This window comes from Temnothorax longispinosus, chromosome 11 (assembly GCF_030848805.1).
Source record: "Temnothorax longispinosus isolate EJ_2023e chromosome 11, Tlon_JGU_v1, whole genome shotgun sequence".
In the NCBI taxonomy this organism is placed as follows: domain Eukaryota; kingdom Metazoa; phylum Arthropoda; class Insecta; order Hymenoptera; family Formicidae; genus Temnothorax; species Temnothorax longispinosus.
This window is the reverse complement of record NC_092368.1, coordinates 19,037,130-19,051,549: the sequence shown is the minus strand read 5'-3', so window position 1 is coordinate 19,051,549 and position 14,420 is coordinate 19,037,130. Positions and strand designations below refer to the sequence as shown.

At 41.8% G+C, this 14,420-nt stretch overlaps 1 protein-coding gene across 5 annotated transcripts in view; it reads right to left on the bottom strand.

Moving 5' to 3' along the window:
- Nucleotides 1–14,420, bottom strand: part of LOC139821724 (fibrillin-1) — a 28,944-nt gene that overhangs the window by 7,035 nt on the left and 7,489 nt on the right. For 4 of the 5 annotated variants that reach the window (XM_071793002.1, XM_071792998.1, XM_071792999.1 and 1 more), the window contains 28 exons: nucleotides 12,330–12,412; nucleotides 11,225–11,332; nucleotides 10,948–11,082; nucleotides 10,720–10,822; nucleotides 10,380–10,564; nucleotides 9,886–10,134; nucleotides 9,542–9,697; nucleotides 8,935–9,219; nucleotides 8,667–8,789; nucleotides 8,190–8,438; nucleotides 7,810–7,929; nucleotides 7,239–7,454; nucleotides 6,841–7,040; nucleotides 6,323–6,503; nucleotides 5,915–6,220; nucleotides 5,321–5,662; nucleotides 4,866–4,991; nucleotides 4,412–4,745; nucleotides 4,024–4,190; nucleotides 3,482–3,810; nucleotides 2,591–3,017; nucleotides 2,160–2,513; nucleotides 1,850–1,963; nucleotides 1,498–1,656; nucleotides 1,207–1,421; nucleotides 552–909; nucleotides 305–450; nucleotides 48–156 (listed from right to left, as the gene is read on the bottom strand). In XM_071793002.1, coding sequence (XP_071649103.1) covers nucleotides 48–156; nucleotides 305–450; nucleotides 552–909; nucleotides 1,207–1,421; nucleotides 1,498–1,656; nucleotides 1,850–1,963; nucleotides 2,160–2,513; nucleotides 2,591–3,017; nucleotides 3,482–3,810; nucleotides 4,024–4,190; nucleotides 4,412–4,745; nucleotides 4,866–4,991; nucleotides 5,321–5,662; nucleotides 5,915–6,220; nucleotides 6,323–6,503; nucleotides 6,841–7,040; nucleotides 7,239–7,454; nucleotides 7,810–7,929; nucleotides 8,190–8,438; nucleotides 8,667–8,789; nucleotides 8,935–9,219; nucleotides 9,542–9,697; nucleotides 9,886–10,134; nucleotides 10,380–10,564; nucleotides 10,720–10,822; nucleotides 10,948–11,082; nucleotides 11,225–11,332; nucleotides 12,330–12,412 — 5,879 coding nt within the window. Of the gene's footprint in view, nucleotides 1–47; nucleotides 157–304; nucleotides 451–551; nucleotides 910–1,206; nucleotides 1,422–1,497; nucleotides 1,657–1,849; nucleotides 1,964–2,159; nucleotides 2,514–2,590; nucleotides 3,018–3,481; nucleotides 3,811–4,023; nucleotides 4,191–4,411; nucleotides 4,746–4,865; nucleotides 4,992–5,320; nucleotides 5,663–5,914; nucleotides 6,221–6,322; nucleotides 6,504–6,840; nucleotides 7,041–7,238; nucleotides 7,455–7,809; nucleotides 7,930–8,189; nucleotides 8,439–8,666; nucleotides 8,790–8,934; nucleotides 9,220–9,541; nucleotides 9,698–9,885; nucleotides 10,135–10,379; nucleotides 10,565–10,719; nucleotides 10,823–10,947; nucleotides 11,083–11,224; nucleotides 11,333–12,329; nucleotides 12,413–14,420 lie in introns of those variants that run through there. The other variant, XM_071793003.1, reaches the window with a different exon arrangement.

The following is a 14,420-nucleotide window of genomic DNA, read 5'->3' as shown; positions in this document are numbered from 1 at the left end:
AACGCGGCAAGTAATCATAATACGATTTAATGTAAATTCTTACGGACCAACGCATTTCTTCCTGGAATGGTCCAACTCGTATCCTAGCGGACAGGTACATATGTAAGATCCCATTAAATTCTGACATTTCCCTGGAGCTGGACATAATGCCGGTATCTGCAAGATATTAACTTTTAGTATCAATACGTGTCGATTATTTAAAAATCTGTAGCCTATTTTTAGGGTTGTTAATATACGAGTTTTAAATTTATTGGCCATCTCCAATTTTTGAGGAATATTTTCTGTCAAAATATGTAAGACGCACCTCATGACACTCGTCGATATCGCGACAATGCTGGCCGTCTTGCGCCAACACGTAGCCGTCCGCACACTCGCAAACAAAGCCGCCGATCGTGTTCCGACATCGGCCATTTCGGCACAAAAACGGCATGATTCGACATTCATTAATATCTGAAACCAATTTGTTAATTTAAAACATCGAGACACGCACGGATAAATATTTTACTAATTAAAGAACTGTAAAGTATTTCCAAGTGCAGTTACCGACTCACCCGCACAGTCGTTGTTCGGACTGAGCTTGAATCCTTGATAGCACTGGCACTTGTAAGAGCCCAAGGTGTTGATGCAAGTGCCGTTGTTGCATATATTCGGATTGCGTTGGCATTCGTCGATGTCGACGCAATTGTCCCTGTCGCGAGTCAACGAGAATCCGGAATGGCAGATGCACTGGAAGCTGCCTTGTAAGTTGTTGCACGCCCCATTGCTACAAATGCCTGCTCGCTCGTAACATTCGTCGATGTCAACACAATCGTGTTGACTGGGCCCAAGTTTGTAACCGGCCGGACACACGCACTCGAAATAGCCCTGCTGGTTAATGCACTGTGCGTTTCCGCTGCAGGGATTCGGTATCTGAGAACAATAAAAATAATGTTGAGGGAATTTAGTTTATCATAAATGGCAGCTATTCGTTAGTTGTATTGATTTTATCTTCTCGGAAGTCAAACTGATCAACTCCACTTCTGATAATTCTTAATATTTGCAGTATCAGAGTACATGATTTTAATTTTGCTGATTTTCTCTACATTTTACTTCATGGAGTTTATCAGAGTTCATTGTTTGGTTTCTAAGAGATTCATATATTATAGTAATTCTGCTTTTTTCTTCGCGGGTCAAAAGAAGTCAGGATCTTTCAGTTAAAAGTCGCACCTGTTGACACTCGTTCTCGTCAATACACTGATGTGAGTCCTGGTCATAAATGTAGCCGCGGTCGCACTGACACTCGAAACTGCCGGGCGTATTCATGCAACGGCCGTGAGTGCACATGGTCGGCATCAGAGCGCACTCATCGATCTCTTCAGAATGATTTGTGATTGGGTTCATGATCTGGCCCGGCACCAGTCCGCAGAGAATCTCGTGTTCGCCTGATGCAGATAGCGAACGATTATCATTAATTTTTATTTGGTATATACAAATTGTTTGAACCATTCGGATACTTACGGGTTCTTTCGCCAGGACATTTCTCACAAAGGCTGCCCCACGCGGCTCCCATGGAACAGCAGCACAACATTTTTGTCTGCGGTTGCACCATGGGATTAAGACACTGTCCAGAATCATAAGTAAGGTAGCAGAACTCCTTTCTCATGTCGACACACTCCTCTAAGGGGACGCACAATAGTCGTCGATTATTTACATCGATTCTTGTCATTATAATTTTGATGAAATTTTTTAAATTAGAATTGAAATTTTTATCACAATCTTCGGTAATATGTTACTCCAATTAGTTATATTAAATTAAATAATAATAAAATAAAGAAAATACAATTAAATAATTTTTTTCTATTGTACTAACTTCCTCCAGGCATCGCCATATATCCTTCAGGACACTCGCAATGGTATTTCCCTTGATCGTTGATGCAGTATCCTACGCCGCATATCCGCGGATGCAACGCGCACTCGTTTATGTCTGTAATAATTTTTTTGTGTTATTTAAACATATCTTACTATTTTAGCACAAGAACATTTACAAGATCGAAAACTTTCCGAGAACTTGAAGAATGAGGATATCAAGATTTAAAACAACTCAAGTTTATATTTAATTTTTTGAAAAAAAGATATATAAATTGATATAATCTTTAAAATAATGCATATGTTTTCATTACCGATGCAACTAGTCTTAGAATCGTCCAGGATGAAGCCTTCGTTACAGGAACACATGAAACTACCGAATGTGTTAGTGCAGTGCCCATTCTGGCAGATATTCTCATGCTCCTCGCACTCATTGATGTCTTCCAGAATAACGGTTACGCGATTCGGCCTATACCCTGGTCCGCTAGGGCACAGTTGCTCGTACTCTTTCGTGCCGACCTGCGGACACTCCTCGCAACGATTGCCCCACGCGGTGCCGATGCTGCAGCAACACGTTGCCTTCGTCACTGACGATGCCACGTCGAAGATGCACTGGGGTCGTCCGGTACCGTGCTCGTAGCCGGTGAAGCAAAGCGATTCGCGTCTGTCTGCGTGACCAGCGTGAAATTAGAAGGATAAGAATTGTAGGAACGCAAAAGAAAGCGTGAATGAATGGAAAACCTACCAACGCAGGCATTCCCGGCTTCCACCAGTTCGTGATGTGGCGGACATCTGCAGATGTACTTGCCCTGCGTGTTGATGCAGGTGCCGTACTGACAGGACTGCGGGCTCTCGCATTCGTCCACGTCGGTGCAGTTACCGCCGGAACCGTCGAGCTTGTAGCCCTCGTTGCACTCGCAGCGGAACATGCCGAAGATGTTCTCGCAGCGGCCGAAGACGCAGAGATTACTGAACATCTCGCACTCGTTGATGTCCACGCACGCCTGCTCGTTACGTTCATCCGGATGCATGAAGCCCATCTCGCACTCGCAGCGATAAGCGCCCGGGTAGTTCAGGCAATGTCCATTCTCGCACAGCGTGCTGTCCTCCGTGCACTCGTCGATGTCCTTGCAGCTGTAGCCGTCGCCTCGAAAGCCAGCGTCGCACACGCACTACGAGAACAGTTTTAGCGAGACGAATTAATACCAAAATGCTTGGCGATGGCAAATCATAAGATATATTGTTGAAATATTCTCCCTCCTTCCCTCTTTCCCTCCCCCTTTTTCCTTCTTGTTATTTTCTTTGAATATTCTGAAAAATAATCAGAAGTCTTAGAAATCTTTTGGTGATATCAAGAAAACTCTAAGATACAACTCCAAATAACTCAAAACAATTCCACCGAACATTTTAATATTAAATCTTGATAGTGGACATTTATTGCCTGCATCTGCAGGCAGATTCTGATTCATAATGGTTACAATTGCAATCAGAAATCTCGACAGTCATCACCCAGGTAGCAAGCACTCGTCATTTTGACGTCAATTGACGTCAAAAGTCTGTCATTTTGACGTCTTTTGACGTCAATTGACGTCAAAATGACGAGTGCTTGCTACCTGGGCACGAATTCAGTAGATACCTTAAAGGAACCCTCGGTGTTGATACAGTGCGCATTGGAGTCGCAACCGCCATTGTTCGTGGAGCATTCGTTGATGTCCCAGCACTCGATCCCGTTCCCAGTGAAGCCCTCGTGACAGGTGCACACGTATGAGCCCTGGGTGTTTTGGCATTCGGCGAACTCGCTACAGGAATAAGCATTCAGCCGACATTCGTCATCGTCAGTGCACGCCGGTCCTTCCGCCGGCTTCACCGAGTATCCCTCCTCGCAGCGACAGTTGAAGGAGCCGATTGTGTTGTAGCACTCACCGTATCCGCATATCCGCGGCTGTGTCGCGCACTCGTCGACGTCTGACAAAATAAACGACGTGTAAACGACACAGCAGATGATTTTATTTGCAGGGTAAGCGATCTTGTAACTTTTTCCCTAGGGCGGAAATGTGAAAAGTGAAAATTTTCGCCATTAACTTCAATGGTGAAACTTTTCACTTTTCACGTTCCCGCCCTAGGGGAAAAGATACATGATCGACCTCCAGAATAGTAATTAATAGATAAAAAGTTTACCTATGCAAGATATACCATCCCTTCCGGGCAACAAGCCGTTCGTGCAGTTGCATACGTAGCCGCCTGGTGTATTCCGACATTTACCTCCGTTGCAGATTCGAGGATTCTCCTTGCACTCGTCAACATCCACGCAGGTCCGGCCGTCCAGGTTCAAAGCGTAGCCGGTGCTGTCTCGCGAATAATAAATAATTATAATCTTTTTAAGATTTCAGTTAGCTCAATTATAGATAATTAGGAAAGCTAGATTAACTATAATGTGTAGATAATAATTTTTCATAGTACTGGCAAGTACTTCATAGATTTTGATCGGCATTTAAATATTCACACAGATGATAATTCTGAGAGACTTTATCTGTGCATTGGAAAAAAAAAAGATATAATCCTTCACCGGCAGGAACAGGAAAAGCTGCCCGGTGTATTCAGGCAAATGTCTTCGCAGCCGCCGTTACCAATCGCGCACTCGTTGATGTCTTCACAATGAGATCTGAGGCCCGTCTGCTGATAGCCGTCGTCGCATATACATTGATAGGTGCCCATCATGTTCTCGCAGACGCCGTTCGAGCATATACCGCTGGTTCTCGAGCACTCGTCGATGTCCTTGCAGGACTGCTTGTCGGGTCCCAGCTCGTGTCCTGGAGGACACTGACAGTTGAAGTTTCCTTCAGTATTGATACACGTGCCACCGCGACATAGTCCTGGTGTCTCTTCGCACTCGTTTATGTCTGGAATGTTTCGCATTACATCTCGAAATTATAATCTTCAAATTCAGAAAATTAATTATATTAAATTTCTAAGTTAAACTAATTAGATTTAAATTAGAAATTTAATTTTTTATACTGTACCCATGCAAATTTTCATAATGTCACTACTGCGATAGCCAGAATTGCAGTCGCACTGAAAATTGCCGGGTGTGTTCCTGCAGGTGCCATTACCACACACGCCACGCATGATCTCGCACTCGTCGATGTCTGAAAATTTTAAGTTATTTGTTTAGAATGTTTTTCCAAATGTTGACAGAAAAACATTAATTTCAAATTGGTTGAAGAATTTATCATTGAAGAGACGTTGTTTAGAAATATGTTATAAGAGCTTTTTGTATTGTTTTATATTATATAAATATTTATTAATATTTTTTAGGACATTTTAAACTGAGAATAGACCTAGTGCAAGACGTATCAGTATAAGAAATAGATTTTTTTATAATTCTAGAACTCGAAATTCAAAAAAGAAGGATTATTGATTGAGATCTGATTTTCTTGAATTCTTAGTTTCAAGATTCTCCAAAGAAACTACTTACCGTTGCACTTGATACCGTGCTCGTCGAGCGCGAAGCCCTGATTGCACTTGCAACTGTAGCTGCCGATCGTGTTCTTGCATCTACCGTTCAGACACATGCCCGGGAACTCGACACACTCGTTGATATCCTGACGCTCAGTGAAGCCGTCCCCCCGCGGGCACAACTCGGCATGGGCTTGCGTGCCCAGTTTAGGGCACAGTTCGCATTTGTCGCTGCCCCAGGCACGGCCTACGGAACAGCAGCAGAGGCTTTTGGAGAAGTGACCCTCTATGGGACTAGTGCACTGGCCGTGACGATAGTCCAGGTAGCATATTTCTTGCCTGGTGTCGATGCAAGTGGTGTCTGTAATCGAGATATTGAGAAAAAATATAGAGGATATTTCAAAATAGGTCCACGGTTTGAAAATAATTGAATAATAACCCAAAAAATCTTCAGTTTCTTATAAGAAATATATCTTTTATAAATTTTTGTATGATTTCTGGAGTTTTAAATAGTTATATTTCTTTGTAACATTTTTATAATTTTTACAATCCGATTTTAATGAGAAACGGATCGATATGTGATATCTGTAAAAGTCCGACATTATCGGCTTACGCGTTGCGTCCAAAGTGAGGCCAGGGGGACACTCGCAACGATACGAGCCGTCTGTGTTGACGCAGGTGCCACCCCCTTTGCAGATCCCGCTGTTGAGCTCGCACTCGTTGATGTCCGCGCAGCCCTTGCCGTCCACCTTCGCGTAGCCCTTCGAGCACTCGCAGAGGGAGTGGTCACAGATCTCGCAGGGGCTGCCCCAGGCCACCCCGACCGAGCAACAGCACTCCGAGCGCAGAGTCACTTTCGGCAGGTTGTTCTCGCAGCGACCGTCAATCATTTTGGTCCAGCAGGAGCCCTTCCGATTATCTAGAATCGAAGGACCAAAACCCCGTCTATATTTTATATTTATTTTATTTATACTTACAACGGGAGAGACGTATCCCATCCGTTATTTGGAATTATCCGTACCCATGCAAATGTGACCGGTGTTATCGAGAATGTATCCCGGGGAACACTCGCACTCGTAGGCTCCCGGAGTGTTGATGCAAACGCCGTTGAAGCACACGTCCGGTCCTAATTCGTCGCACTCGTCCACATCTTCGCACATTTGGTTCTGCGTGTTATACCTCATGCCCGTCGGACAGATGCACTGCGAGTAAAATGACGCTGTCGATAATTCACGATATTTATGCTTCAAATAAAATAAATTTACAAACGCAAAATAATATTAAAACAAAATCTGGATATACAACGAAGTGTAAATTAGATAATTAATAAACGAGCCTTACAGGAGCTAAACTGATCAACTTTATTTTCATAATTTTTTAATTTTAATATAAAAACCATATAATTAGTTTATAACTTTATCAATTTTTTTTACTTTTTATTTCGTACAGTTGATCAGTTTGTCTTCTAAAAAGCTTAAACGACAAATGACAATTTTCTCTTGTTCTTTGTCACTTAATGAAAACTAAATTAATAATTACCTGGAAACTACCGGGTGTATTTCGACACTGTCCGCCGCTACACAAGGAATCCTCCAGCTCGCATTCATTAATGTCGCTGCATATTTTCCCCGTTGCATCCACTTCGTATCCGTTGTCGCAGATACACCGATACGTTCCCATAAGATTCTCACATCCGCCATTGACGCAAATGTTGGGATTCTGGGCGCACTCGTTGATGTCTGCAATCAAATAAGAATTATTCATCGAATTAAAAGAATTGAAAGAAATTGGGTTCAAAATTTTAGGATACTAATATTTAAAAAAATTGTGTTATTTAGAACATTTTTGAATTGTAAAGTTGTTACAATATTAGTGTTTTGTAAACGTAGAAACTGATATTCGAGTTTTCAAGAGAAATGTTCGCTGTGATGTCTTACCGTCGCCATTATAAGTCATTCCGGCGCCATGCGGACATAGAGCTTCGAACTCCCGGGTGTCCGGAAGCGGGCAAGGTTGGCAGGTGCTACCCCAGCCCATCGGCTGGCCCAGGATCACCGTGCAGCAGCAACAACTGGACTTCGTCACGGCGGTGGACGTCGGGTTAGAGCATTGGCCGTCTCTGTACTGCGAATAGCACAGATCTCTTCTCGTATCTGACCAGCGCGGAGTCATCCGATAGAAATTTAATTTTTTGTTAAACAATCAAATATTGAATTATCTGATTAAATTAGTGGTGCAAGATAGAAAAAGCGCTCTATAAGTGAAGTTGTAGTTTTGTCATTTCTTGATAAAATTGATATCATGCTTTGGAAAACATTTAATGCGAGACTTGATCGCAAAGTTATCTAAAGTGCAACCAAGAGACAGAAATAATATCCAGATTTTAATTTAATGAACGTTTTATTATTGGAAAAAATCTTTGATTCAAAGAGTGTTTAATCGTTTATTCTGATTATTTATTTTTTATTTTGTATATCATATTGGGAACAGAAAATAACTCGTACGAACCTAGACAGGACCTTCCGTCAGGACCCAGATTGAATCCCGGGTGACACTCACACCGGAAACTACCAGCCGTATTGATGCAACGTCCATTTTGGCACGGCAAATTTACACATTCGTCGATATCTTGAAGAACAGATAATATTAGGCGATTATAAATAGTTATTTGTATCTTACTCGTTTAATTCTATATCTTTAAATGTTTGAAAGTCAAATATAATATCATTTTATTGTCGTTAAGAAATCTCGCAGGATTTAAATGCTCGATTAAATAAATCCTTTCTTGAACGTTAAATCACCGAAACGTTGAAAATCTAGATTACGCGGAATTGTAAAACTCTAGGTCTTCATTTTCGCGATTGTTAGTCGCTTAATGAAATCAATACCGATGCAGTGGCTCAGATCGGGACCGATCCTGAAGCCGGAGTCGCACACGCACTTGAAGGAGCCCTCCATGTTGACGCACTTGCCATTCTCGCACATCCCGCTGGTGGAGCATTCGTCCATGTCCACGCAGAACGTATTGTCCCTCGAGGGAGTGAAGCCTGATTGGCAGATACAATGATAGGACCCTGGCGTGTTCTCGCAGCGGCCGTTTAGGCAGATCCTCGGATTTTCTACACACTCGTTGATGTCTGAAAAGAAAAAGAAGGTTCGGACGTTGTCGCGCAACGACTTCTTACGCTATCTCGGAAATATCTTCTTATTATTCATTACTTTAATTTATAGTTGTTTTACAGAATCGAGGATTGATAAGTCGAAATAAAACATCTTTCAACTTCTGAAAACTCCGACTCTTGCAAAGTATCTTATATATATGTATAATATGATATTTATTGCACGTTATTTTTTACGTTCTTTACCTATGCATGTATTTCTCGTCGGCGACAGCGTGTAACCATCGTTGCATTTGCACTTAAAAGATCCGTTCATGTTGATGCAATGTCCGTTGGTGCACATGCCTGTGTCTTGGCATTCGTCATGATCTGAAAAGATATATTTATCCACATCAGGCCTTGTGTACGCTATTACTGATTATCTTATTAATGTAATATTTCGAAAATTTTTCTTAACACAACTACTATTGTTATTGCAATTATCATCAAAAAAGGATTCGAGTAATGGTTTTACCGGTGCAATATCTGCCCTCGCCGGAGACGACGAAGCCGGGTGGGCAGTCGCAGGCGAAGCTGCCGGGATAATTGCGACAGATTCCGCCCTGGCAGTAATCCAACTGACACTCGTCCACGTCCTCGCATCTACCGCCGGGCTTTCTCGTGAAACCCCGATAGCATTCGCACTCGTAGCCCTCCTTGGTGTCGATGCACTTCCCGTCGCCGCAGATGTCCGGCCGCAGCGCGCACTCGTTCACCTCGGTGATCGACTGCAGTTGCGAGCAAAGCCTGTTGTAATCGTCTACAATTGAGTAATAACGTGGATCCTGTAGAATTTGTCAGTCGCCGTAGTCGCTCGCTTTTATCTAGTCGATTTTTCGCGAGTCACGCGGGTCTAAGCCGTCTTTATAGTTTTGTTTCGCATGACTCTTCGATGAAGAGACCTTTCTGAGTATTCGCTCAAAGCTATCCGTGGTCGAACAAATCGCGATCAGACCATTTGCAAAATTCCGCAAATCGGTAAAATTGATTTTAACTTAAATGGTTCAAATACTGTGAAAAGAATTACGAAAATGTATGAAGACGTAATCGTTTCGCGTGATCTTCTGAAAACGTGTACGTACCACTGCCAGGATTGGGACAGATGAAGCATTCATCGCCCCATCCTCGACCCATATTCTTGCCGCAGCAACAATCCTTTTTACTCAATCGCATCGCAAGCCGATTCCTGCATTGTCCGTTACGGTTCACCGCTGTATAACACAATCCTTGTCTGCCATCTGATGAGCAATAATTAACCGTCAATTAAGAAATTAGTAAGAAGGCGCGAGAGAATTCAAGACAAGAAATTTCGTAGAAGAATAAAACGATTGAAAGGATAATACCAGAGATAATCTAAAATTTTGACGGGACTTTTATATTTATAATATTTAATCCGGTAATATTCTCGTGATAATGATTTAGTCACCGATGCAAAATTTGCGATCCTGGCTCTGTATGAATCCCGGGTTACAGTGGCAGTAATAGCCGCCGTTCGTGTTTATGCATCGACCGTCCGCGCAGATGCCTTCCTCCTGGCACTCGTCCCTGTCCTTGCACTCATTGGTCTCGGGATCCCTCGCTTGTCCCTCGGGGCACTCACAGGTAAATGAGCCGGGAGTGTTCAAGCACTTTCCACCCTCGCAAAGCCCGGGAATCGCTTCGCACTCGTTGATATCTAAAGACATTGCAAGAAGTTCTTTTATTAATATTATTATTATTTATTTATTTTAATAATTCGTGATTTATTATATAAATATGTAATTAATATATAATTACAAATATAATTTATAATAGAATATAATTATGATTTATTCTAGTAACGCTAAAATTTTCGCGTTGAATTATACGTTTCATTGATTAAGTGATGTCTGAAGGTAATACGTCAAAAGTTACAAGTAACTAGAAGTTAACATGACGTACCGACGCATTGACCCTGGTTGGTCTTTAAGTAACCCAATTCACAATCTAATCTGACCGGGCACTTCTCGCAGGGGTGACCCCAGCCCTTGCCCACGGTGGCGCAGCACAACTGTCGCGTGCAAACCACCCCTTGAAGGCTCGCCAAGCATTGGCCGTTTTTTACTTTGGTGAAGCAGGGTCCGGTCCTGAAACGTACATCGTGAAAGTAACTCGGCGATACGGAGATACGTTTTGTTATCTTTATAGGGTAAATAAGATGGCCATAAAGGAAAGATGGCCAACTTGTGTTTTTTCAAGCTAGCTCGCCATGAAACTTCGAATAAACATGGGTTTACCCTACCTGTAATCGGTTTCGCAACGTCTTCCAGTGTACCCGTAGATGCAGGCGCAACGATCTGGACCGATGCATCTTCCTTGATTCAAGCAGGGCTCGCGACAAATTGCTAATTAAGCAATAATTTTCGATCAGTTGTTTTTATGAAAATAATTTTTTTGTTTTTTTTTCTCTTTTTCAGCATATATAATGATCGCCCTAAGATTTATTTTAATTTACGCTAATTCCACTTACGTTCATTGCAGAATTCTCCCTGGTATCCACTGCGACACTGACATCGGCCGTCGACGCAGTTTCCGTTTATGCAATGGACCCTACATCTGCCGGTGTCGCCGTGATCGCCGCCACTTCCGTTCTCGTGGGTGATGACTGGGTGATGATATATTGGTTGAGTAACAAATTTTAGTTACAACAAATCCACCGTTGTTTTAAAAGATGCTTAAAAATTACTAACAATTTTATGAAAAAAAAATTGATCTAGAAAACTGAAAGACATCCAGTAATGTCTCACCTTTGCTTTGGCCGTTGCCACAGGAGGAAGCGACGACGCCGCCCTCGCATAAACAGATATTGGGCCTTATGCATCTTCCAACAGAGCCGCAGCGTCTTGCGCAAATTGCTAAAACAGAATTAACAGTATGTAAAATCCAAGCTTGTCTTCAATTTCAGGGTATCTCCAATTTTGTATTAACGTTATTACAACTTTCTTTTTTCTTTTTTAATAAAGATATCTTACTAACTGCAGTGAAAATATTTAAAAGCAGAAAATTAAGATTGTTTTACGTTTATAATTTTTTTACATAAACAAAAAAGAAAAAAAATGCGCTGCTTTATTTATTTTATTGCTATACTAAAAGTTACATTTCAGTGATATAGATTTATAATAATTATAATTTTAATTGGAAGGCGACACCGCGGAATGAGATGTATCATGAATTAACAATTACTCTGTCAATAACATTGTCAGACACCCGGAAATTGTGAGGACCGGAATGCAGATCACGAGCGAAGTGCGGCCACATCGCCAGACAATGCGATCAACAGGAAGCGCATAACAGGTCATTAAACCAGTTTTATTCGAGGCGACCGTTCGTGTCGCATAAATGCCCATTTGTCCGTTACGTAATTGCATCGATCGTTATCATTCCCGGGCAGTATCGGTAATGATAGGTGATTCCTCTTGCCCCCGATATTAATAACCGCTTTCCATCCCGCGAGTATGTCGCGGGAGGTTCGATTGCTCTATAGGATCGTAAGGATATGGGTCATTATGTCCTGGATCGTTGCTTACTTTATTATTGTCAATATAATATGGCTTTATTATTCAATTTAGGTATTACTATATATTTTAAATTCTACTTCTTTCTTTATATAAGAATAATGTAATTACGATACAATGTAATATTAATTAATTTATTATAAAATTTAAGGAAGAATAAAACAATCGTATGTACCTTGTGAATTTAGCTCGTAAGCAATTTTTTTTATTTTTTTTATTGAATTTTATTTCATAGCTAGTTCTCTTTCACGTTTTCCCATTGTGTCGCCGTCTCGATTACTCTCCAATGATACAATATATTGTGAATTTTTAATAAAATTTTATCGCTTTTACTTACGAATGACACACAGGCCTGTTTCCAGTTTCTTCGACCATCCCGGACAGCAATAATTTTTATACCTCGATCTGCATACGTTCGGCCTAGAAGCATTTTCAATATGTTTCAGTATATTTTCCAGTTTCTATATAAATATAAGATTTATTTGATTATTTAGAAAAATATGTTAATGTTTAATTAAGTTTACGTTTGAGATTAAGAAATGGTTTTTTTTAAGGAAACAGTGATGTTAAACTTAGGCCCAGTTTCACAAGTGTCGGTTAACTTTTAAACTTAGATTAACTCACTCTTCGTCTCCTTCTAACGTCCCCCTTAGAAAGAGACGAAGAGTGAGTTAATCTAAGCTAAGGTATTCAAATATTCAAATAAAAATTATATATAATATATTAAATATATACGTTATAAATAATATAATATGTATTATAAATAAACTTAAATAAAAATAATAATGAAATTTAAAAGAGAAATCGGACTACTTATATAAATTTTTAACAGAAATAACGAAACAGTGTCACGTGTTAACACATCTATGATCAAATATAAAGTTTATTGTTACTTATTAAAATGAGTAAATCGTACAATTATTACAGAACTAGGAGACTGTTGTTTTGTATAACATCTTTTCTAACTTTGTTGAAATTTCCTAAAAATTTATGAACTTTCTCAAATCGCGAAGAGCTTCTTTATCATTTTCCGAAGTTATGAAAGTAGGGATTAATCATGAGTCATAGGTCGTTCTTTATGGCGCCGGCTTGAAGAGGCGCCGTAGGCGGAAACGCGGCGTTTCCGCGGCATCGTGGCACGCGCAAGAAGAGAATGAAGAGATGAGCGTAAAAGAGAGAGCGAGAGAGATACAGAAAAAGAAAAAGGAAGAATGGAAAGAGAGCGGAGTACCACCTCGGAACAAGGCGGCCATTCACATCTGGCGCCTTGTAATTAACGTCAGCTGCCTCCTAACCGTGGCTTTAAACGCCGCCACTTAAAGGCCCCCTCGACCGCCGCAATCGCGCGAACGCTACAAGCATTGCGCCGGCTCTCTTTCACGTCACGCCATTTTTTATCGCGCGGCGATAACGCGATCGTTATCTAACACGGTTTGTAGGGCTGCGGTACGGAGGACTTTGAACTCCGAGGTCCATCAATTTGACGATTCTTTGATCGTAGAGAGAATTTTCTTCCAGAATTTTTTATCGCGTCTGGGACATTCCGCTGGAATACTCGAGTTCCGGAGGTAAAATCCAAGATTCCGCGATTTTAAGATCCCTCTAGATCGCGCGGAGGTTCTTCCAGCTGCAAACGGCCGGCCTTTGCATTCCCTCGCGTGCCCTTCGTGCGTTAGCGGGGCTCCGAGAGACGCGGCAACTCGTCCCGCGCTTCGTTTCTCGTTTCGCTGGCGCGAGAGAGATTAATGCATGCACTCGCGTCTCGCGTGTCTGGCATCTCCTTCGCGCTCTTCCTTTTCGCGCGTATATACTTATATCTCCTCCGTGACTTCTGACATACGCGTTTTACACGCCTGGCGCGTATCGTCTCTCCACGGGCGGGGGCATTACAGCGGGCGCGCTTGTAATAAGGCGATATTAAACGTGTGTGCACAGCGCGTGATGAAGCAATCTTGCTCAAACAGTGGCCCACTAACTGCTCGGGGTGTTATACCTGACGGATGTTTACACGCGCGATTACGCCGGTGAACGATCTCGTGTGGCATTCCTGAATTTCGAAAAAGAAAAGCAACCGCGCCATTTAGGTAATTTGGTATCGTAAAGAGCTTGCTCAACTCTTTCCCGAAAACTCGTTTAAGGAGTAAATCTCTCTCACCCGGTGAATCCCGGTGAACCCCGCTTGAATCCGTCTCTCTTTGTATTTTCGCTCTTATTATCGTTTCCTCGACGACGATAAAATCCCGTTAAAACGCCGGTTGTCATCAACGGCAAACGTTCGAAATCGGCGAGATGACTAACTTTGATACGCGTCGTTAATTGGAAAATTATAGCGAAGCCCGCGCTCGAGTGGTAATAATAATAATAACGATAATTGGCGGCGGAATTACGAGGATGCGGTCGATCATCACCTCCCAACCCGAAAGCTTTA